Raw genomic sequence first — 26129 nt, forward strand, 5'->3', positions numbered from 1 at the left:
GTCTGGAACCTTGGTAAAAAAGTTACCTGAGAACTCAAATGTATTGGGGTGCCCAAACTTTCGCATTGTGTTCCTTTTCTTTTTTCAATCTCCAATTGTACAAAACAAAAATACACAAATCTTGCAGAAAACGCTGAAAAGAAATGTCGTCTTTACCTTTATGCTCTTTGGTGATCAGTTCATCTTCTGCTCACTTCACTATTCACAGTAACAGACATTTTCAGTAAGGGTGCCCAAACTTTTGCATGCCCCTGTATGCATTATATATTTGTTATCTCTTTGCTTCTAAACATAATTAAATCTTCTTAAATCTGTCCTGAACTTGCACCACCCTGTGGTCTTTTAAGCAGACCCTCACAAAGGACATGTGTAATTGATAATCGTTCCCATGTTCCGTGCTTTCATCTCTCCCTGACCATAGGGAAGGAGGTGCATGCTGAGCCTCTCTGGGATACACTGACAGTTGTTGCATTCATGCTAGTAGTGGCATTACAAGGAAAAAACAAAGTTATAGCCAGCTATACATGAATCGCATTCCATCTAGTAAGCCGTAATATCAAGGATCTTTTTTTTTTTCGTTTGTCTGCGCTTTTCACTGAGATTATCCTCTCCGAGAGAGAATCCACAGACATTCACATGCTAAGCTATGCTTCTCACTCTAATTCCTCCTTAGGTACAGAAGATGCTCATTATGCAAAGACCATACAATTTTTTTTTTCTGAGAAATGCAGTCAAGAAAAACAAACATCAATTCAGTCCACAGTGATTAAATGTAGCATATAAGAACATTACATACAGTAAAACAAACCACTCCTGCATCATTGTAAAGTGGAACACCTTCCGTACACATGAAATATATTTGAAACGGATAACAGCACAATCATCACAATTCCCTGGCTGGAAAAACTCCAGCAGAGCGTAGAAAACTTTTTTTAAAACACAATAAAGCCCAGATAAAGTTATTTTATCTCCAATACTCCTACAGAGCTGACACTAAAGCACCTTATGAGAAATAAGACACTGGTACCAATAGCTGTTCCTTTAACTGGCTTTGTAAACAGTATGTGAACACATACGCGTAAATATGTACCCATTAGTCTCCAACTCAAACCTTCTCGACTTGAGCAGATGTACTGGAGCAATACGCCAAAAACTCCATCTGCGCCCTCACCTTCTCATGGATCGTTTGTGTTTCACTCCTCGGATTTTGGTGAAATCTAATGCAAGGTGAAAGGAGTCTGGACTTGTAGATGTGTACAGACTGCTCATTCTTGATCTGGAAGTCTTTGGGAATTTTTTTGACTGGTGACACTGAAAGAGCAGCGCATTTCCTATTGTCACCAGTCCCGAGCTAGTAGCTTCATAAATGTCAGTCATAAAACATTAAATCCGCTTTGCTGGTTTGAAGACAGAAGTGAGCAGAATTACTAAGATACTTTAATAAGGTGCTGTCAGGGCCTGCAACTTTATACAATCTAGTATGGGATCCAGTAAGTATATTGTAGCCTACTCCGTGATTAAAAGGTCACCTTTAAGGAAATGTCTAATGGCCAAAGGAAGTTTTAGGACACAAAAGTACAGGATTTGACATTAACAGTAGTCAGACTGTCCTGGACAACCAAATTTTTGGTCCAGATGGGACAAGTTGAACATTGGGGGGGAAAAAAAAAAAAAAGATAATTTATAATAATTATTCAAGAGTTACATCAATAAAGTTCTAACAAAACTAGTTCAAATCACCTTGATCCAGCCATGTTATTGTTTATGACATTCCAGAGAAGCAGAGTACAGCAGGTGCGAGTGTAAAAATAACCATATCGTAATATAGGATTATTAGACTTTGAATTCATCAACATCAGAGAAACAGTGATCAAATACCTCACTAAAATAAATATCTATGGTGAATCACTTCATTCAGACATTCATTGTATTTCTTTTGTATAGTACACATTAACCATCACAAATGTCATAATATATTTTGTGGGAATTTTACGACAGTGCCAAACTCACTTAGGGTTGGTTTTATTTCACAGCATCATTCGGTCACCCTTATCATGCTCAACTCATTTTCTTTCGGTTTCATTTCATTAAATTTATACTTCCCATTTTACTGGATAAATCAAGATTTAACTTTATTTCATTCAGAAGCTTTGAATTTGGGCGAGTCGGACTTAAAATTGCAGATTAGGTAATGGGTGATAACATGCCCTGTAACGGGGCACTGAATAGTCTGTTTATTGTTACAGTTTTATTGAAAAAAAAAAACAATTATAGCATAACGATTATCATAACTATACCTGATTTTTTTGATAAACTTTGTTAACCACTTTCCTTTCACTGAACTAATAAAATACATAGTAATAAAAAGCTTATGGTCAGGACAAGTGAAAAATCTTCCTGCATCTTCATCTGACTACACAAGTGGACTAAAAAAAAAAAAAAAAAGTTCATACTGAGCCCTCAAGTTACAGAAACTCTGAAGCAAAGTTCTTTACAACACACTTTTCTATTAGGAGCTTTTAATCTCATGGTGGACTAATGGGACAACTTTAAAAATGATACATATGATGTTGTCTAGGGCCTGGATTATTACTGTGTGTGTACATAAAAACATGACCTAACCTAAACCAAGGACCTCAAGGGCTTCTTTAGGTTAGTGCATGGTGCGCGTGCGCACACACTTGGCACATTCAGGCCGATATTCTGTAAACAAAGTCACACCCCGAGATCAGGGCATGTGCTTGTTTGCTCCAAACCAAAACACACCAGATAACCTTAAGGACCAGAGGTGTGTCAGAGAGGAGCTTTAAACAAAAAGCTGCCAAGCATCAATTTTAAAAAAATTGCCTGTCTGGCCCTGGGTCAGCTTTTATAGTACATCCATACGGATACATACAGCAAAGCTTTGTGTAGGTCTGCCACCCAAACTATTATTAACCAATCACATTAAGGTATTTACAGAAATTATGAAATCACAGGATTAGAAAATAGAAATAAAATTGCAATTAAAAAAGGCATGCTTGAATAAACAATAGCTGAACATGATGCCTCAGGATGTCAGAATCCAATTTGCAGATAAGACTGAAATTATTTACCCGTTTGTGAGCACAACCTGGTGGCATTTATAAATGTGACAGTTGCCCGACGAAGACTTGGGAGAATTTTCTTCCCACGTATCCGTGCTTTGTAAATTGGAGTCACAGTGGGTACAGACACCCCAAAGCTTTTGAGCATTAAGGGTCTTCCTCAAAAGTGGCAGTGTGACAAAGCTTGGAGCTGAATTTGTGGAACCAAACTTCTAGTAACCAGCAGATAACCATAACCACTGAGCTGATTCATATTCTTTCTGGATTATTTAAGCAGTGGCAAGTTTGGATTAAGCTTGAATTGGCTTCTACTAATCGCACTAAAATGAATGACAAGAAAAGCTCAAACATAGGAGACAGTATGAAGAACAGGGTGTGATATAAGCAGTGACTGATGGGAGATTTGGTTGAAATTGGCCAAGGGAACATGGTTAAGGCACTTGGTGACTTAGGGTGTACTCACTAGATGATTCGCACTGCGCCCAAATGCATTTGACCTCCAAAGTCCGGTTCATTTGACTAGCATCATCACTACAGACTGTGCTTAGGCACGGTTCAGTTGGGCTTATGCACAGCGTGATTACTAAAGTGTGCAAGTTTCAATTCAATGGAGAATATTTGGGTTAACAGGTCTGGTTCTCACTTCATTGATGAATGCATAGCGTAGTCAGTGAAAGCTGCATTGTGATGACGTAAGCGCACTCAGGACTGCAACGTAAAAGCACAACGTGAGTGCAGACTTGGGCGGGGGGACGGTGCCAATTGCTCCTCGTGTGAGGACACCCTTAATTAGACTTTAGATTTGGAAAGATTTATAAGATGGCTTGTCTTGACTAGCAGATCCGAACAGCCTGAAGAGGAGGAAACGGATGAGACTCGTCACGATACCTGGGGTGTTGGGAACCTACGAGAGAGAGAGAAATTAAATAATTCAGAAACAATGTTTTTATTCCTTAAACACTTGCAATGCTGAAATAAGGCATCATAAAACAACTTGTCCATTAATTTAACCCCTTAAACTCCAGAATCACATGACTAATAGCTACATCACAGGCTAGCCCTATAAATTTAATACGAATAACCAAGATGAACAATAATACATCACTAAGGAGGATTTCCAATTTTCTGCAGGGCTTTTAGTCTGACTGCTTGTGCATGTTCCAAATTATGAGAGACATGAAGTGTGGCCTTTTTTCCTGCTGTAGGAATCTAGCAACCTGTCTGCAAGAGCTAAGACACAAATTCCTTCATAATCAAAAATCACAACTTAAAAGCTTCAACAATGTAACCAAAAGACAGCGTGCACTACATTTCAGAATTACATACATGACAAAGGCCTGAAAGCAATTTAATTTGGAGCCATTTCTGAAAGCTGCACAAGTAACGCAAGATGAGTAAAATTGTGAACTCACAGAAATTATGTTCCCTGAGAACAGGACAGCACGCGCTTCATCTTATTACACTTGTCAAGGGTATGTTATTGTTATAAATGGCTAAATATGAGTTATGTAGGTGTGTTTCCTCACCATAATGTAGTAATCCTCTAGCTGAAGGCCATACAGAGTCCAGGAGGACGATGTAAAGAAGGTGGCAACAGTGAGGGAGAAGGACAAGCGCTCTACTGAACGAGTGCGTATTATTTCCAGCTGGAGGAGACACAGAACATAAACTGACTATTAAATCTATTAATAGCCTAAATGATCCAAGATGTTGAGGAGTTGTGGCATTTCAGTATCACACACATTGAGAGACAGAGAGACACCATTTCCTCACACAAAGATATGGATACTCACATGGTGACATGAAAAACAGGAAAAGACAGAGGGGAAAAGAAAGACAGGAAACCAGCTATAGCTTCATGTCGACAGAGCAATGGATCAAAACACATACAATAGAAGGAGACTGGGGGGGGGGGGGGACCAAAAAAAAAAAAAACACACAAAAGCTGTTCAGTAACAGTACTCATGGTTTAGTCTGTCTGCTCTGTTCCATTACCAAACAAAACATTTATAAGATTGGGGGAAAAAAAAAAAAAAAAAAGTCTCTTAATGACTGGTGAAGAGAAAAATCCATACATGAGAGAGAGGGAGATTTGTTTTCCTATTATAGCTAAATGTTTTTTTTTTCTTGGAATGTGTGGCAGCAGGGGCGTGGCCAAGCAGCAGTCTGTGAAAGGAGGGCGGGGTCAGGGAAGGTAAGTGGCTAGGTCATTACACCTGATGTCAATTTGTGTGCGTCTGTGTGTGTGTTGCAGGGATGGAGTATAAAGGGGTGTGCAAAAATATCGATACGGCGATATATCGCGATACTTTGTCTTCCGATTCAATATCGATACTCAATTTGAATATCGATATTTTTTCAAATAATAAAATCATGTTTCAGATGGGTTGTAAATCCAGTACAACTTCCGCACCTCCGCTCCGTGAGGTGTCGCTGTGCCGCTACCTCACTGCAAGGCACTCTTCGTCTTCTCTTTTTTCCCCCGGCGGTTGCAGTGAGGGGGGAAAAAAAAATAAATAAAAAAAATAAAAAAAATAACAGGCAAGCATGGCTGTTAAACCTAGAGACGCCGCCGAACTTTAAGGCAGATGTTTGGAGGCACTTTGGATTCCAAAGGAAAGGAGGAGGGGAAAAAAAAAAAAAAAGTGAGCTGGACAAAGAGAATGCACTTTGCAAAACCTGTTTCGCTCCAATTAAATTAAGATGCTCCAATTAAGATACCCACTGCACTTTTCAATGTGTTTCAGACAGTGTGTTGTTCCTGCAAAATAAGCACAAGTTAAATGTTCTCAAGTTTACAAAGAACAAATTGATATTAGTGTTAGCACTGAAATGTGCAGTCTGCAGTGCAAGTTTTAAGTTTTCATAAAACAATTTGATTCTGCTTGTTAAGCAGCACTGATGTGTCCATGTTTACAGAAAAGTTGATAATACTAGCACAGAAATGGGAATTTTCTGTATGTTGTAGTGAAGCAACTCTTGGTTTTGCCAGCAGTAGAATAGAGACAAATATATGTCTGGCAAGAGTGTGTAGTTATGTATGTGAAATGTAATTTTACAGTGGTCAATAAATTCTGATTTTCTTCAGTGACAGATATTGTGATGTGGTTGAAATTTCTTGCAATATATCGATTATCGCAGAATCGCTGTACTGTGATATTATCGTTATCGTGGGCAAAATATCGCCATAGTATCGTATCGTGAGGTATCTGGTGATACCCAGCCCTAGTATAAAGGGAGGGGGAGAGGAGAGAAGAGGAATTCGCTCCCCGACCATAACGTGTGCGTGCATGCGTGAGTGAGTGAAAGAAAGCTGAAAAGCCGAATAAAGTGCGTGTGTGTAAACACAAACTCTCGCCTGCCGTGCTTCTGTGCTCCACCCACATCGGGGATTGCTACAGAATGGTACTGAACTAAGCCTAAGACATGCAAGTATTAAACGAGTACGTTTTGGGATTGAAAAGATTTAACAGCCTATGCTTGTAGTCTACAATGGGTGGGCAGGTCCAGTTCATATGCATCTGTAAATACAAGACAATGGATGAGTTTGGAAAGCTTCCATCACCATCAGATAGTTTGATAATCATTATATAAACAGGGCTCAACATTAACAGTAGTCTGACTGTCCGGGACAGCCAAATCCGCATCTGCCTGTATGATGGGAAAAGTTGAATATTTGGGGGAGAAAAAAAAAAAGTTTATAGAAATTATTCAAGAGTTACATCAATAAAAAGTTCCAACAAAGCTAGTTCAATCCCCTCAGTGATCCAGCCATGTTATTGTTTACAAGATTCCAGGGAAGCAGAGTACAGCAGGTGTGTGTAAAAATCATCATGTTATCATATCTAATTACAGATTAGACTTTAATCAAAATCAGAGAAAGGGTGAACAAATCTCAATAAAACAAGTCTTTGGTGAATCTTCATTTCATGCAGACGTCCACTGTATGGTACACATTTGTGATTTGTTAATGTCGTAAAATATTTCGTGGAAATTTTATGACAGTGCCAAACTCACAGTTGGTTTTCATTCACAATGTGATTTGGTTACCATTATGTCCAACTTGTTTTCTTTCGGTTTCATTTCTTTAAGTTAATTTATACTTCGTTTCACTGGATTAATCAAGATTTAACTTTATTTCCTCCAGGAGCTTTGAATTTGGGTGAGTCTAACTTAAAATTGCAGATCAGGTAATGGGTTATAAACACCACATGCACCATAATGGGGCACTGAATAGTTTGTTGTTGCAGTTGAAGTTTGCATTTTATTGAAGAAAAAAAAAAAGAATCACTGAAGCATAACTATACCTGCTCTTTGATAAAGTTTGTTAAAATCACTTTCCTTTCACTGAACTAATACATAGTAATAAAAAAAGCTTATGGTCAGGACAAGTGAATAACTTTAATCCAAGCAGCAAGATTTATGTCAAGCCCTGTATGGAGTAAAGACCCTGTTATTCGAAAGCTATGAAGTGTCTCAATTGTAACTCCCCTGACCAATGGGTACAGTCTGCACTCTTATGCCTGATCTCTACATCTGGATATTTACGAACATGAGGCCATTGTGCGTGGAAGGTTGCATAGATGTCTGCCAAGTAACAGGCACAATGTCCAAAAAGAAAGGAGTTTTGACATTGAGCTAAGACATTGAACGAAAGGCTCACGCTCCATTCCAGAATGAATGGAGAGAAGTGAAGTGAGTACTGCTTATTTCCAGGTTCTAACTCACCAATGAACTGAAAAATAGCCAAATTCACTGCCAAAAAGGATTCTAGTTTGGAACCCTTTCTGATGTGGACATACTTTGTTTCTACAAGAAACTTTCAAAGGTTACACGAGAAGGACAAGCCAGTGAATCCTTAAGGAGTTCAGGATTTTAAGGAGCCACATTATACCCCTTTTACACAAATTGACAGTTCCCTGAGGCCTTAATGAAAGGTCTAACATGCTTTGGTCAAAATACTGCAAGGATTTAACCCCCACCACAGCTCCCATCTCATCCTTTCTAAACAGCCCTGTTCAAAAACTGCTGAATTGAGTGCCTGTTCCTTTAAAATTATGAGCCACTGCTCACCCCTCATCAATTGGATAGCACTTTCCTCATGAACATTCATTTGCAAAGGCTGTTCTCAAGCCATGAGTGGAGATGCTCAGGTGAGGGGTGGGATAAGAACAGGGCTCTAAAGCTAGAGATGAGAACAAACAAGAAACTAGTGGGGATGTAGTGACCAGAGACCATGGAATGTCAATGAAAATCATTGACTTGTAGAGGGGACAGGCAAAATAACCATTGGCAACACAAAGTTGGCAGGTGCAGAGTTAAACTAAATCAACTTTGAGGTGATGCCAATGAAGCAACTAACAAGGATAGTGAGGGATATCGCTGACAGACATAACCAACACCAAGTTGCCCAAACGTTGGCCACAAAGAAAGAACGTCCATGACTTTGGTTCCTACCACTTAAACCACATCAAAATGGAAGAGCAGCTCATCGTTGTGGTCACCAACAACCCTGCACTCAAGTCATAAGGACCAAAAAAAAAAAAAAAACCCTATTAAGGTTTGAAAGCCTTTCAGGTTTCAATGTGTCTCTGCCCCAGTGAACAAAGAAATGGTTCTGTGCATGCACAGCAGAAGTTATTGGATATTCGCATCAGCTCTGACATGTGACGTCATGTCTTGAAAACGTGCAATATCATTAAAAACAAATGCATGCTCATTCTCCATTGGGCAGAGTGATGTAATACACATAGGATAAGTGATATGCTAACAATATTGCATGCTATCAAACCAAATGAATAGAACCTGCTAGAAGGGAATAGAATACATGCTTTCATTCAATCAAGGGAAAAAAAAAAATTTCCTGTATGTATAATTCCCGATATTTCATGCTGATGTCACTTCTAGTATTTTCCCACTGATGAGACATGTCAAAATGGCAAACCAAATCAAAACTTTGATTAACTTGCATTTTTTGTGGAGGTGTCCATACAATACAAAACATTACACGGTGGCATGAACGTATGAAGTTTATCTTCTTATATTGAAAAACATCACTCGTTCATGTAGCTCACACGTGATATTCAGCTCTCAAAAATAAACTTCATGCAACCATGTAATATCCTATACCATCCATGTTTATTTACAACTACATGTGCAAAGCTCATTAGAATGGAATAGAATGCCTGGGTCACTGCACAAATGTACAACAAAATTTAATTCATCATAGGAGAGCAAAGTTGCTGCGTACGTACGTGTGCGCCGCTACTCTTGGGCACTTTAGCCCAAGGCCATCCCATGTTAATCTAACTGCATTATGTGGGTTAACCTGTGCAAATATTTCTGCTAGCCATCATCTTTTCCCCTTTCCATAAATTACCAGCTAGTTTCTGACAATTAATCAACTGAATTGGTAAACTAAACAGAAATTCGTAACATTAATTCATTCTATTGCCAGCTATTGCTTGTTTCACTTAGAAAAAAATTGGGGTGAAGAAATAGACAAGAGGCATACCTAGGCAACTAGAGCCTGGAACTGTTGACCAACTATCAGCTACAAAGTGATGGGCAACAAGCAAATCACCTTATAGCTGGATGTACATCAAAGAATGAAATGGTGATGTGATGACTGAATAAACATTTTCAATCTAATATTCAAATAGCATATTTATTAGCAGTAGGTACCTTGTATCAAAATATTACACTTCATGAACACAAGTTATTTTTATACTAAGCAGTTTGTTCTGGACACTAATTTGATTGGGCACACAGCAAGCCAAGAGTGCTGATACAGTATTTAGTATAAAGTCACTGGTACATTTGACTGTTCTCTACATTAAATTTCAATTCAAGGAATAGTTCATTATATTGAAGCCACTTACTATGGGCTGTCAGTGTGTCGTCATGGCAACATGCAAAGCTCTATCCAGCTGTGGCTTCTTTGGGAAGCCTTTTTTGTTGACCATGTTTTTGCCTGTTTTGGGTCCGAAATGTCAGTTGTACAGTATTAATTGTTAACAGAACTGTGATATGAACGCAACATCACACTATCGTGCTGATGTAGTGAATATTAGCACAAGCTGTGATTACCTGTGGCTGTATCACAGCTGTGCTGATATTCAGTACAACAGCACTCTTGCAATATTGCTTAATATGAAGATCAAATGAATACCACAATATTAGAATAACTTGAATTTTGACATGCCTAAAACCAGAAGCACCATTCATATTAACATTTTGCCCTTTGAAACACTTCAGCTACTTGGTCTGTTCACAGCACCATGTGGGATTTCTCTGCATTTGTTACCCTGTCCTACTTTCAGAATTAAATGACCTTGTGTTACATTAGGTCTCTTGATTGGCTTCCACAGCAGAAAGCATGGGGGAAAATAATGCTGACGAAGACTTTTCTGACTAAAATCTGGGTTATAGACTAAAGTATAGCTTCTTGGAACTCTCATTATCTGAAATACTTCATTAGGAAAACGTGGTCATACACACAGCTATCCAATCATTTGGCAGCAGCGCAATCAATTTTATGCTGATACAAGTCAAGAGCTTCTGCTGATGTTCGCATCAAGACATAAGACAATTGGGTTGTGGCAGCAGGGGCATGGTTGTACATCAACTATGAACAGTGAGGAGGCAGGTTGAACCAGCAGGTAATGTGATGAAGTGCACCTGTGTCAAATTACTGACCATCTATTAACATGTCCATGTGTCTTTCAGACAGCCAGGAGCGATAGAGAGACAGCAAGAGCTGAGTCACCCCACTTGTGTGTGTGCAAGCAGACATTAGTAGTCACTGAAGAGTCAATAAAAGAACTCTATTCTGAAGCCTGTTTCCAGTTCCTCTGTTCCCCCACAAGTCAAAGCATTGTTACACTGGTGCCGAAACCCAGGACTGAGGCATGGATGCTGCCATGGGATCCAAACCAGTCTGAGAGCTCCTCCAAATGCTCGCCAACAACCTGCAGCGCCAGCAGCATGCCCTTGTCGCCCTGTCTGTAGATCTGGGCTGGCACTTCCAGGCTCTGCTCAAAGCCCAGGCAAAGAACTAGCAGGTGATACGAAGCTAGATCCAGCCTGCAGATGCTCCAGCCATCGTTCCTGCGGCCAGCATGCCCATCTAGCTGATAAAGATGGGGCTGCAGGACAACCCAGACACCTTCATTGAGCATGTCATGGAGGTGAGCTCATCGCAAACTTCAGTGGGCAGCTTGCCTACTGCCACTCCTGTCAGGGGAAGCCCAGCTCACAGCCACCAACAGGCTGGAGTACCCCCCCACCAGAAGAGAGCCATCCTACAGTGGGTCGGCCATGGCCCAGAATAGCAGCGCCAGCACTTCTGCTCACTGGCTTACAGCGAAGTGGGCTGGGTGTTTGCCCAGCAACTCCAGGATGCCTGCAAACAGTGGCTGGTGGCCAGTGAGTGCAACATTGAATCAAGCAAGTGACACTGGAGCATTTTGTGGCCCAGCTGCCAAGCTCCAGCTGAGGACATTCAGTGTGGATCCGGAGTCACTGAATGATCTCGCTGGAGGAGGCAGTCCAGCTGGCTGAGGATCATCTGACAGCATTTTCATTAGCAGGCTCTGTTACAACTTCCCCTCCCTCCCTCTTCACTTTTGTTTTCTCCTTCTCCCCCCCCCCCCCCAGCCCCATGGAGACTGGCCAATTCCCCCTAAACCTGCTCTCTGCATTCATGTCTGTCCTCATGTTTCCACTCTCCCTACTCCTGTCTGTGCCACCATTAACCCCCCCACCTCTGCACAGATGAACTCCATGCCCACCAGAACCAAACAAGCCCAGGCAAGGTCTGTAGGTATGGAGGGAAGGCAGGGAATCAGTGCTTCTGCAAGGAGACAGGGCTACTTATTCACATTCCCAATGCACCTCAGGCTTCCCCCGATTGAGCAGGGGCATACAGAATAATTGAGTGTATGTGGGGGGGGGGGGTACACATCAGGCTTTGGTAGATTCAGACTGTAATCAGACCTCCATACGTCAAAGCCTGACTCAACATGGGGCACTGGGGAATGCACCATTGGTGAAGGTGAAGTGTATGCACAGTGATGTACACCAATATCCACTAATGCCCATCACCATCCACTTCTGGGGAGAAAAGCCACCCTCTCTCACCCGCTGAAACTGGGAACCAACATTAAAAATGTTTAAAACCTTAATGAAGCAGACAGTCATGGGTGGGTCCCGCAATGGCACCTCACAATGTTGGCTGGGGAGGCAGTCCCAGGACCGTCCACATCAGTACCACGTCATGATTGGGGGGGGGGCTTCCTCCCTCTCTGGGGAATCCCTTAGGGGACTTCCCATTGGAGCAGGCACATGACAAGTCTCAAAGACGTGCTTTTGACCAGGTGAAAGTAATTGATGGCCAAATCCTCCAGGCTAATGTTGCGCTTTCCTTCCTGTACTTTTGCATTAAGGATAGGCTGTAGGCAGCATGGTGGTGTAGTGCTTAGCACTGTCGCCGCACAGCAAGAAGGTTCTGGTTTCGAACCCAGCGGCCAACGAGGGCCTTTGTGTGGAGTTTGCATGTTCTTCCCGTGTCTGTGGGGGTTTCCTCCCACAGTCCAAAGATATGCAGGTTAGGTTAATTGGTGACTAAATTGAGTGTGAATGGTTGTTTGTGTCTGTGTGTCAGCCCTGAGAGGAGCTGGCAACTTGTCCAGGGTGTACCCTACCTCTCGCCCATGGTCAGTTAGGATAGGCTCCAGCTTGCCCCCCATGGGATAAGTGGTTACAGATAAAACAAGGATCGGCTGCAGCAAGTGATACAGGACACTCAAACTAAAGAAAAACATGATACAGCTGTTGGTCCCGAGAGCCACAGGGAATTTTTATTCCATACAACTCATCATAATCCTATGGCTGGGCATTTGGGGCAGGACAAAACACTAAATCGTCTTGTGGCCTGTTTCTATTAGCCAGGGATTTGCTCCGATGTCTGCAGGTGGTGTGTGGCATGTCGCGAATGCCAGCTGGTAAATTCAGCGGCCACACCAAATGCAGCCACTGCCACTGATTGAGATATCCTTTGAAACAACTGGCATGGATCTCATCGGGCCATTAGATCAATCTACACACGGGTATCACTTTGTATTAGTCACAGGGGATTATGCAATGTGATCTCCGGAAGCAGTACTGCTCTGCAATATCTCTGCACATAGTGTTGCAGAGGCACTCTTTTGCATTATCCCCCAAGTTGGGTTTCCAAAAGAAATCCTGACTGGTCAAGACACTTTGTCATGCACACTGCGCGAACTGTACAAATTATTGGGGATTAAAATCAATTTGTACTAGTGTTTATCATTTGCAAACAGACAGGCTGGTCGAATGATTTAACCAAACGCTTAAGAACATGATTTGTAAGTTTGTTCACAGGGATGCTAAAAATTGGGACAGGTGGCTTGACCCTCTGTTTGCAGTACACGAGGTCCCACAAGTCTTCACCAGGTTTTCCCCCCATCTGCATTGCTATATGGGTGCAAGCCCCATCTTAAACATCATTAGAGAAAATTGGGAGGAAGGGCCTTCTCAAAGCAAAAATGAAACCATACGTTCTTGACCCAAGAGCAAAACTCATGCACCAAGTCACGTAACCCAGGAGAATTGGCTACAGGCCCAAGAATGCCAAGCTTACCTATACAACAAAGGGGCATGGCTAAGGGAATTTGCACCAGGAGATAATGCTCATTTTACTGCCCACCTCGAGTTCGAAGTTGCTTGCCAAGTAGCAAGGGCCCTTTGAGGTCACGTGGTGAATTGGGGAGGTCAAACAGCCAGAAGGGGCAACGCATGTCAAATTTACCACCTCAGTCTCCTGAAACCATGGAGAGATGAGGTTTCTATGGCTCTGGAGATGGTAGTTCTGGAGAGGGCGGAACTGGGACCAGAGGCAAGTCTAAAAAGGGCAGCCAATTCACCCCAGTCCCCTGTGGAGTCCACTTCTCACCATCCCAGAGAGTAGAGGTAGTTAGGTTGCAGGAGGAATTCTCTGATGGGTTCTCACCCCTCCCTGGTCACACGCACCTCATAGAACACCACATTGAGACTCCCCCAGGGGTAGTGGTGCGCAGCCACCCATATTGGCTCCCCGGACACAAGAAAAACATGAAAAATTAGTCAGCTGCAGGCTGGACAGCTCCCCAGCCTGAATCAGGTGGTGGGGATATGTGGCAGCATGAGCATGGTCGAGTGTCCGCAGTGAACAGCAAGGAAGCAGGTTGAACCAGCAGGTAACGTGATGAGGTGCACCTGTGTCAAATTATTGGCTGTCTACTAACCTGTGAGTGTTTTTCAGACAGCCGGGGGGGGGGGGTTGTGTGCAAGCAGACATTAGTGGTCACTGAAAAGTGTCAAAAATAAAAGAACTGTAATGTAATCTCAGTGAACTGCTGCTCACTGGAGATATATATATCTCCAGTGAGCAGCAGTTCTGTAGGCAAAAGCGCCTTGTTAATGGCAAGACTTTCAAGCAGACAGGAAAATTATGGTAACTCAAATAGCCACTCTGGATAACAGTGGTGAACAGAAACGCATCTCAGCATGCACAAGACATTATACCTTGAGGCGGATGGGCTACAACAGCAGAAAACCACACTGTCTACCACACTTCTGAGCCAAGAACAGGAATCCAAGGCCATCATGGGCACAGACTCAAACTGGACAACTGAAGGTTGGAAATGGACCAGGTGACCTTTTTCTGGTTTTGGTTCTTGGCTGAGAAGAATGGAACCCAATCTGGTTTTCTGCATCAGAATACAAGCATATGATAAATGATTAATTAGCTTCCCAGTGAACTTTCATATCAAAATGAAATGGTGCCTTAAATTACAGGATTGTATTCAAAATCAGTTGACATATGCACTCAGCTGCTCAAGATTTGTTCAGGAAATTCTCATTTCTCAACTAGTAAAGAAATTTATTCAAATGTGATAGAGTATGCCCTGATTCCTACACGTCTAGCATTAAATATGCTATATTCAAAAGTTTATGGACACCTGACCCTCACACCCATGTGTTTTTTGAACATTCCAGATTTGCACTTTTAAAATCAAGTGCTTTGCACTAGATTTGGGAGCATGGCTGTGAGGATTTGTGCTCATTCAGCCACAAGAGTACTAGTTATATCAGACACCAATGTCTGGCAAAGAGGCCTGGGATATAGTCAGCATTCCAGTTCATCAGTGGGGTTGAAGTCAGGGTTCTGTGCAGGCCACTCAAGTTCTTCCATTCCAACCTAGGCAAAAAACATATCTTCATGGAGCTTGCTTTGTGCACAGATGCACTGTCATGCTGGAACATGTTTGGACTGCTTGGTTCCAGTGAAGAGAAATTGTAATGCTACAGCATACGACATCCTATACAGTTGTGTGCTTGCAGTTTTGTGAAAACAGTCTGGGGAAGAACTACAAATGGGGCTGGTGGTCAGGTATCCACAAACTTTTGGCCATGGAGTGCATGCTCATAACAGTATATTGATCCCACTGTGTTCTCCCTAGCCAATCATTATAGCAGACTGTGTTGCATGTTGTGTTATAGTAGCCACTTGTTTCTGCAGTACAGTAGGCACATCAGACGCTCGCTGGCAGTGCTGTGAAAATTGTGCATGCAGATGCTCATCTAAGTTTCCAAATCTCTCGTTGCTTAACTCTTGAATAATATTTCTGTCATGAATACTATCAATAAAAAGCTTATCTCTGCTTTCCAAAGAAATTTCTCATTAAGATCTGTTCAGTACTTTGGGAGTAACGGAAGGTTAAAATTGGTACAACAGAGTACACGCTGCCTGCGGGATGTCAGGAAACTGCCGGTGCTTTTTGAGTCATGGGAAAGTGGTCAGGCTCTCTTCTGATCAGTTTCCGAGAGGATTACTTGTGAATATCAATCAGATAACTTTTATAGGGATGCTCTCTAGCGCTCACTATTTCTGATGAAGTATTCAGCAAAATTTTCCATCTTCTAGTTTTGATGTTATGATTCATGGGAGACTTTGAAGTGCACTTTACCTACTTATTTTTTCAAACAAAACTGATTTATGAAAATAACCATTTTAGAATATAACTGTAGTTGTTTTGATAAAAAAAAAAAAAAAATAGAGACCTTCATGGTTGGAATGATATTTTTAAAAACCGGAAGTCAGAAACACACGTGTCAATTTCAATTCAATTAACTGGAATTGTTTATTGGATGTGGCCCTCACAGTATTTTTTGAGGTTAGCCTTGAAAGCTGTGAATATTAATCCAAATAATTTATATTCTTTCATGTAAACACTAGTAGGCCCTACTTGAGAAATAAAGGCCTACACAAAGAGGATATTAGAAATAATCTTATTACTTTGAGTGTACCGATTTAACATTTTAGCATAATTAATACTAATTTGCAGAATTTGTTTTTACTAAATTTTTCAAACTTTGTTTTCAATATACAACCATCTATGTGCCTGCCAATTTCCATGTAAATATCTTGAATAGAAAACTGATTTAAAAAACATTTGATCTCATTCATTAATGAGGCCCATTTCGGACCATATTATCCTAATACATATGAGGTCAGTTTTCTAAAAATTAAGCCTTTTTTTTCCCCCCAATCTTTGATTTGTAATATCTCAAGAATGGATAAACATTTTAATTCTGTAAAAAAGTATGTTGTTTTGTATTCAATAAGAGCAGTTGGATTGAATTTGAATTCACACCTGATATGCCCAAGTACAGTGTCCGTTAACAAAAAAAACACAACGTTACTAAGCTCTTTTTATCAAAATCTTATACTTAACATAAGATAAATACAAATAGTAAAGTTGATTGAAAGCAATTGATAAATATTTATTTTTTTTAATTAAACATTAGGAAAATCCATCCATTATCTGTGGCTGCTAATCCTGTTCTACAGGGTCACAGGCAAGCTGCAGCCTATCCCAGCTGACTATGGGTGAGAGGCAGGGTACACCCTGGACAAGTCACCAGGTTATCGCAGGGCTGACACAGACAAGCAACCATTCACACTCACACCCATGGTCAATTTAGAGCCACCAAGTAACCTAACCTGCATGTCTTTGGACTGTGGGGGAAACCAGAGCACCCACAAGAAACCCACACAGACACAGGGAGAACATGCAAACTCCACACAGAAAGGCCCTCGCCAGCCACTGGGCTTGAACCCAGAACCTTCTTGCTGTGAGGCGCCAGTGCTAACCACTACACCACCATACAGCCTATTAGGAAGATATACATTTCAAAATGTTCCATCAATAATTTTCCTATATTCTAAAAAACAAATCAAGGGTAGCATCACCACACCTTTCTGCGTGGAGTCTGCATGTTCTCCCCATGCCTGTGTCAACTAGCTACTCTAATTTACCCTTAGGTGTGAATGGTTGTTCGTCTCTGTGTTGCCCTGAGACTGGTGACCTACCCCGGGTGAACCCCATCTCTCGCCTGAAGTCAGCTGGGATTTGCTCCAGCTCACCTGTGACCCACAATGGATAAGCAGCATAGTAAACGGATGGCTGGATGGGCAGTAAAAATCAGTCAACAAACGCACAGCATATGGGAACTTCTTGAAACATCCAAGTGCTGCAAACATCAAGATTGTGCAAAGCACTTATTGTCATCAAGGATACTTTGATTAAATACACGTCTTGATTTTTCTCTGCACTTTTCAGTCAGTGAACAATTCCATATACCTCATTTCATAGTTTGACATCTTCATGACTGAAATATGTAGAAAAGCTCAAACTGTGTAGATGTGTGTTTACCAGGTCAGCGAGCGGTGACAGGTACATGGTGATGGTGAAGACGCTGCAGGCAAGGCCAAGCTGTGAAAGCTGAGTGCTTCCCGGAGGAACAATCATGCTGAAATACACCCATGATACACACAACATACACACCATGCCCAATGTCTGCAGAAACACGTTCATCTGAAAGAGACACCCCCACACAAAAACAATCCAAAATTAATTCTAACTGCTCCAAAACACTACATGACTGGGTGACTATTTAGTGCATCTTCTCTATAATGCCATATACTCCATTTGGCCACAAAGCTTTAATTATAATCAACAGCAAACATTCTAAGTATTTATTGCAAAGAATAGTTATCATTATGGCTCCAGATCTCATTTACCCACCTTCTCTTTGGCATAATGCAAGTAGGTGAGGATATACAGACACTGTAGAGAGGCTCCAATGGAATTAACAAGCACCACCGTGCCATCTTTTTTCAGCACCCCATAGTACAGCCAGCCTAGATTACTGAAGAGACACAGGAAACACTAAAATGAGTCTGGCTGTTTTGTCATCTTGTATGCAAAAGCGGTGTACACATGCAAATGTACACGTGCATGCAGTACATACACAAGATGACACTAGTATTCTGTATACATATGCATGCCACTTGTGCACTCACTTTAAGCTTGTGGTGAGGAAAGGCAGAAACTGGACATTATCGGCACTCTGAGTGGCTCTCATTTTCTTCAAATCGGTCCTGCAAAATACAAAACACCAAAGGATTAATCAGATGCAAATGCTGTAGAAACATACTGATGGTTAAATTCTCTGCTTGAATAGTGGCTCTTCATCAGAATCACTAAATGCTACCCTTTTTATTTTTGTGCAATATACACACAGCCAAGTAAGGTTTAGCAAAGACTTCAGAGGCATTTACAGTTCCATGCCTTCATGGCGTGGAATTATGATCACACATACCCACTTACAACCTACGGGTAGAAAAATATAGCCAGGAGCAGCTTTTTCCAAATCACATCAAGCCTGATTTATGCTTCCTTCTGAAAGGCTCCAAACAGCTTCAGAGGAGTGGAATTCTGGACAGGGGAAGCAGTGCATCCTGGGAAGCCAGAAAATTCATTGATTCTTTGATGTTTATCCTGGGTCAGGGTCATGATGGATCAGGAGTAAACTGGGTGTAAAGCAGGAATAAACCCTGGATGAAAATTGCCTGTCCATCACAAGGCACCATATACACACGTACATTCCCACAGAGGAGCAATTTTGCATCGCCAGTCGACCTACTGGAATATTTTTGGGAGGCCGGAGGAAAGCCACTAACTCACGAACATGGGAAGAACATGTGAAACCCTGTACAAATAGCAACCCAAGTTTAGGATTGCACTGAAGGTCCTGAAGCTGTTGTGGGGCAAGAAATTCTCTTGGTGAATAGACAGTCTATAAAGTAAAGGATTGTAAAATGAAGTAAAGGACACTGGCTGGCCACTTTAATAGGAACTTGTTCTTGATTTTAAGATTCCTGTTCTTGGTAGGCAAGAGTGGAACCCAATGTGATGATCTGCTGTTGCATGCCGAGATGCTTTTCTGCTCACCACGGTTGTAAAGAGTTACTATATCCTTCCTGGCAGCTTAAACCAATCTGGCCATTTTCCTCGGACCTCTTATCAACAAGGCATTTCCACCCACAGAACTGTCATTCACTCAATGTATTTTATACCATTCTGTGTAAACTCTAGAGACTTGTGTGTGAAAACCCCAGGAGATCAGCAGTTTCTGAAATACTCAAATCAGTCCATCTGGCACCAACACCCATGCCACCATGAACGTCAGAGACAGACAGATCACAATTGTTCCCATTCTGATGTTTGAGGTAAACATTAACTGAAGCTCTTGATTTGTACCTGCATTTTATGCATTGTACTGCTGCCAAGGGTTCAGCTGATTAGAAAACTGCATAAAAACAGCAGATGTATGGGTGTTCCTAATAAAGTAGCCAGTGAGTAGATTTGAATGCACCAAATAAAATTTTACTGCCATTATTTAGACCACAGCTTTCTCCTCACACTGCTTTAAAATTTAAATTACATTGCAATGCCTCTGGGCAAGATCTGTTCATGAAGGTTATGGTCATGCTGCATCAAAATCTTTGGCCCAAAAAAGAATCATCCAAAACTTCACTTAAGCTAACCAAGTATTGAAATGACCCTTAAAATGCCAGTGATTCCCTCAAGGGAAAATGGTGAGAGGAGGCGAAATGTAGCACATTAAAAACATACTGGAAAGAATGAGGAAAAATGATGGGATTGGTTGAGCTGAGGGATGCTGGAGTTCAGACAATAGTGCAATTGATGTTATTAGGATACTGGAAGTGGAATTTTTTTTTTTTAATGCCAATTCTAAATCAAATAATATTGGCACAATACCTAAAGCTAATACTGGCTAAAGGAAGCAAAGTCAGGATAATAATCACCTCAGAGAACTGCAAAAAGACCTACAGAGTGCAAATGCCATCAGGTATATATAAATAAAATATTAACCTAAAGTAGTAAGGAAAGCTTAAAAAGTGACTTTAAGCCCAACAGAAAACATGTAAACTGGTTTTCCTCCTCATATCACTTGTGATTTAACACTTTCTCCATGTGAGGAAACATGTTGAGCATTCATCTTGTAGCTCATACACAGAATCCAAAATGACTTTTGAAAACACAGTATAAATGTTCAACACTAGGTGTAAAATCATTCATTTAGATACACTGCCAGTCAAAAAAGGTTGTCGAACACCAATATCAGACTACACAACATTTTCACAATGATCACCATGTCAGATTAGGCAATCATAGTGCCATAAAGACAAATGCCATGTCTCGGTTGTGAAACTGGTAACACTGCAAGTTTGACCTGGACATGACATCACAAGGATGTGACCCATCGTTCACATCCTTGTGTGACATCAGTGAGGAGGATAATGAATTTGTCAATTGTGGCTACAGAAGGAACATAGTTGTTAAACTAGGTGAGAAAATACAAAAAACATTTCTGACATGCTAGATTTTTCATCAGGGTGTCGTGGGGTGTCTCAGACTCCACATCACTGTTCTTCAATTATGTCACACTACAAAGCCAGTTCATCCTACACAGAGTTCGTATTCAGCTCGGACACTGGAAATTTGTCAGCATTAAATAAAATCTTGTCAGAATTACACTGAATTTTTTTAGCTTGATTCAGGCATAAGTGAATTTAGAAAAGTTGACTCCAAATCAAATCTCATTTCTTCTGCTCCTGTACATTAAGGGTCACCGCAGCTGATCTGTTCTGCATATGCCAATCAAACATGTTTTACACCAGAGGCCCTTCCTGACAACCCTCCCCAACTTTTTACCAAATCTGCAGGTCTTCAAACTGTGGGGGGAAAACCAGACTATCCAGAGGAAACCCATGCAAACTCAACACAGAAAGGCCCCTGTCAGCCATGAGGTTTGAACCTGGAACCTTCTGCTGGCAGGTGACAGTGCTAACCACTACACTACCGTGCCACCCATGAAGCTAATCTCAAATCAAATTATAAAAAAAAAAAAAAACAACCCTACAATTAGGCATACTTTATATTTGCTTTAGAGTGAATACTAGCATTGAGAGTCTTTTCTCTGTAGGTGGAATGAGTTTATCCTCCAGGTGTGTCTACCTTTAATTAAATGTGAAAGTGAGAAGTTAAGTTCCACAAAGACTTGCGTTTCTATTGCTATCCTGAATCATTGAGGATTGGGGTAATAGTGATGAAACCGTAATAAGCCACAAGAACACTCCAGGTGTAGAAAAGCATTTGACTGGCAGTGTGCAGGTGTTGCTTATTTAGTAAGGGGTTGTTTTACAATCGGGGTACACAAGCTAAAAATCACATTTAACACTTATTATCTTCAATATCAAAAGGCTTGACTAAATAAACTTGGTTGTTTATTGTAGCCCTGTGATGCTCTATTTACCATGCAAAAAAAAAAATTTGGTGATAACGTTATTTTCGGTGAATGTATGGCAATGTGTCATATTTAGCAAAATTACTCATGTCATTTAGAGAAAGTGCTCTTTTGACCACAGGTAGCTCCAAAAGGGATGCACTTAAATCATTCTTTATACCATAAAACAAATATTTGGTTCCCCATCATTGGAAACCGTTAATTTTTATGTTGAATGCCAGTAAGTTTTCAGACTATTTTGATCAAATTAGTATGTCTCATCTCATTATCTCTAGCCGCTTTATCCTGTTCTACAGGGTCGCAGGCAAGCTGGAGCCTATCCCAACTGACTACGGGTGAAAGGCGGGGTACACCTTGGACAAGTCGCCAGGTCATCACAGGGCTGACACATGCGCTACGTTCACACTGCAAGGCTTAATGCTCAATTCCGATTTTTTTGTGAGGTCGTTCACATTAACAAATATATGCGACTTGTATGTGATCCTCAGTATGAACGAAAAGCGAACTAAAAGTGTTCCGCATGCGCATTGCAGGATACGACGACGTCACACGCAGTGAGCATGGCCAGTGTTTACGGAAGTAAAACCGCCCGGTTGCGGTATGACCCATCCAATCTAGCTTGAATAGCTGTATCCCCCCAAATGGAAATCAGCTCCCTAACCTCTGCGTCCTTCCATTGAGAAGATTCAGAACCTTCACAGCCCGAAGCGTCCCTCGCATTGATGTCATGCGCAGGGGCGCAGATACGTTTTTTGAACTGGGGGGGACAAAGCTGCCAGCAAACCAACCCCAACCCCGATATGCCTGTCAAACTTGTTGTGGGTTACCATAGCAACCAAGCTCGAGCTCGCAACCTGTGCAGTCTGCGCAGCTCAACCAACCGAATATCAGCCTGTGTTTTGTTTTATGCGAGTTGTTGCAACTATGTATATACTGCTGTGCACCTCAATAAACCGAATGGTAATTAGTCTTTTGATTTTTCCGTGAGGTTTGCCTTATGCAAAGAAAGACAGCATAGACGTTTTTTCCTCCCTATAAGTGGGGGGGACCGAACGAAGTGAATTTAAATCTGGGTGGGACGAATCCCACCCGTCCCACCCTCTATCTGCGCCCGTGATTATGCGCCATGTTGTTGTAACTTTTTTTGAGAGACTCGCCGCCTACTTCAGCGCAGAATAGTGACGTTTGTGGCTTGTTGATGACGTGTAAGTCGGATGAATGCGACCTGGCGGTTCAGACTGAAGTCGCATATGAAAAGAGCGGATAGGAATCGGAATTAGGACCACATATCCAAACGGCCTGGGTCGGATTTGAAAAAATCGGATCTGTGTCGTTCATATTGTCAATAAAAGATCGGATACAGGTCACATATGGGCGAAAAGATCGGATTTGAGTCACTTCAGCCTGCAGTGTGAACGTAGCCATAGACACAGACAACCATTCACACGCACACCTACGGTCAATTTAGAGCCACCAGTTAACCTAACCTGCATGTCTTTGGACTGTGGGGGAAACCGGAGCACCCGGAGGAAACCCACGCGGACACGGGGAGAACATGCAAACTCCGCACAGAAAGGCCCTCGCCAGCCACGGGGCTCGAACCCAGACCTTCTTGCTGTGAGGCGACAGCGCTAACCACTACACCACCGTGCCGCCCCAAATTAGTATGTAATTGTGTCAAAAAAAAAAATTTCATCTCCAAGACAGCTAATTTTTCAATATAAAATAACATAGCTAAAATGATTATTTTAATCCTAAAATGTGGTCAAGATATTGGGACATAAATATTAGAGACAACTAACACAAAGCTTACAGCCTTATATTTAAAAGCACTATGGAAGTAGTGGATTCTGAATTGTCAAAAAAAAAAGTCCTCTCCGAGAATCACTTCATTTGTTTCTCCCAGCCCTGCTTAAAGCTACACTTAATCTTGTTATAATACAAACTATTACACATGCCTATCTGTTCTTTAACTTGTCCTTCACTTAAAAACTGGTACAAGAACCATTTTGAATCAATTTGAATTTTGGACCCCTGTGACACAAACTTTGTACCCTGATTGTAAAACAACCCTAAGTTAAGTATGGAATCATTTGGAAGTTTATAGTTATCTGTAAGAAGGCTATTAGATACAAACAAATCCCAGCTCTTGTTCTATAACATGGATATAACTATCGTGAATAACGTTAGGAATATTATCCTGCCATTGTGTGAACTAATGTTAATTCCTTTCTAAATGCAATAAAAAGAAGCCCAACAGGAAGCAAATGCACACTTGGAATATATAACGTGGCAGCTTACACTCCTGTGGAGAACATGCCGATGGTAAACACGATGCACGCCCATGATAACAACTGCAGAAAATCCATAGAACGAGAAAGAAACCTCTATTTTACCTATTATTAAGAATTAGCAAACGCTTAACCATCACCAGTGTAACTAACATGCACAAAACCTTTACGCAGTAAGCACCCTTAGCATCTACACTCCTTATTTCCGTATTTGTATCCTGGACGAGGTCCACTCCTCCACTCTGATTGGTTACTGAACGCGGAAGAAACACGCAAACACAGCCAATGGAGAACGAGCTGTACAGTCTGACGTGTATCTCAACGTGTGCGCTTAGATAAGAGGTTCTCTTCGGAACGGAACCCTCCATACATACAGATACTTCCTTACAAACACAGTAAAGGAGGCGACTTTCAAACTAATTCATAGATACTATCCTGCCAAACATTATATGCTTAAGTTTAAGAGAGACATTTGTGTGGACTGTTCATTGTGTGAGACGGACCCGGAAACAATAATGCACCTGTTCCGGCAATGTCCCTTTACCGTCGTATTCTAATCTAGACAGAAATAACCCGGTACATTAGGGGAGAGCGGGGTAAGATGAGCCACTTTTTACATTTTTCATCATAACTACATGTTAAAGCCATTTTTGCTTCCAGTCTACACACCATACCAAATTTCAAAGTGTACTGTTACTATCTGAGCAAAAAATAATTGATAAGCTCTTATGGTTAGAGTGATATTACCTCTTGAAAAAAAATGTCAAGTGGCTCAACTTACCTAATGCACGGGGTAAGATGAGCCACTGCGTGGGGTAAATTGAGCCAACACAAAACATGTTAGGTTAACAAAGTAAACAACTTTTATTATTAGAAATGCAATCAGTGAATCAAGTCAAGTCAATCAAGTGGGGGATAGGGCCGTTGCATAGAGAAGGGGAGATGAAGAGAGAGGTGATAGAACGAGATGGGATAGGGAGGGATAGATAGATGGATAGAGAGAGAGATATGTGTAGATAGATAGAAAGAGGGATGGTTAGAGAGGGAATGAGAGATATACTATATTATAGAAATTACTAAAACAGTAGAACAGTGCCAAAAAATCTTATTTCTTTCAGTAGGTTAAAACATTGCTAAAACATGCAGCAATCATTCCATCAATCATTTCATCATTATTCAATGTTCCAAGCGTTCAAATTGCAAGGGAACACCATTTGCCTCTCCCTCCGTGCTGTCCCCCCAACAGTAAAGGGACGGGGCAATTTTTTCACAATATCCTATCTTGACAGGACAGCCTCATCTTTCTCTTTGAAGACAAAGGTTGGCTTTCTTGCAGAGCCATGGCATGACCGGCTTCTTTTGAGAAATCTTGCCTCTATTTCGAAGACATCCAATTTGATTATCTGGCCAATGAAGAAATGCATTTTCTTCTTCCCCGTGAATTTTGCCACAACATAATCCCCCACATCTAACAACTGGTCTTCCTCATCTGATGCCATATATATATATATATGTTGTTGTCATATATGACCAGTAAATGTGAAAACTTAAGTGTCATCCATATTGGGTAAGCTCAGCCACCAATGGGGTAAGTTGAGCCAGTGGCTCAACTTGCCCCACATCTAATGGCTCATCTTACCCCGTGGCCACCATTTTGTAGAAAAATGCTAATAAAGGGGATTAGGCTAATCAAAATTATTTTTATTAGCATTCATATCATAGCTTAGAAAGCCACTAACTTAACCCTAATGTGTCTAAATATTATTCTACTTTTGTCTTCTCTAAATCATCTTCACTGTGGACAAACATGGAATTGACTTAGAAAGCACGAAAACACATTTTTATAAATATCTCCCTCACCTAGTTTGACATGTGGTGCTCCTCTCCACAAGTGTAAGTAAATGGTCCCGCCCCCCTTTGAATGTGGTCACATGGTCACATTTGTTTACTGTTTCTTAGAAACAGGGGGTGGCTCATCTTACCCCCTGGCTCATCTTACCCCGCTCTCCCC

General features: G+C 41.3%; 1 protein-coding gene across 1 annotated transcript; it reads right to left on the minus strand.

Annotated features, from left to right (window-relative positions):
• Positions 1 to 751: 751 nt before the first annotated feature.
• slc50a1 (solute carrier family 50 member 1) lies at positions 752 to 24352 on the minus strand. The gene is made up of 6 exons (XM_060921454.1): positions 24129 to 24352; positions 18517 to 18594; positions 18239 to 18362; positions 17867 to 18028; positions 4613 to 4732; positions 752 to 3990 (listed from the first exon to the last, which is right to left on the minus strand). The coding sequence occupies exons 1-6, from the start codon at positions 24194 to 24196 to the stop codon at positions 3883 to 3885; spliced, it is 660 nt and encodes a 219-aa protein (XP_060777437.1). The 5' UTR covers positions 24197 to 24352; the 3' UTR covers positions 752 to 3882.
• Positions 24353 to 26129: the final 1777 nt, after the last annotated feature.

This window comes from Neoarius graeffei, chromosome 5 (assembly GCF_027579695.1).
Source record: "Neoarius graeffei isolate fNeoGra1 chromosome 5, fNeoGra1.pri, whole genome shotgun sequence".
Taxonomy (NCBI): domain Eukaryota; kingdom Metazoa; phylum Chordata; class Actinopteri; order Siluriformes; family Ariidae; genus Neoarius; species Neoarius graeffei.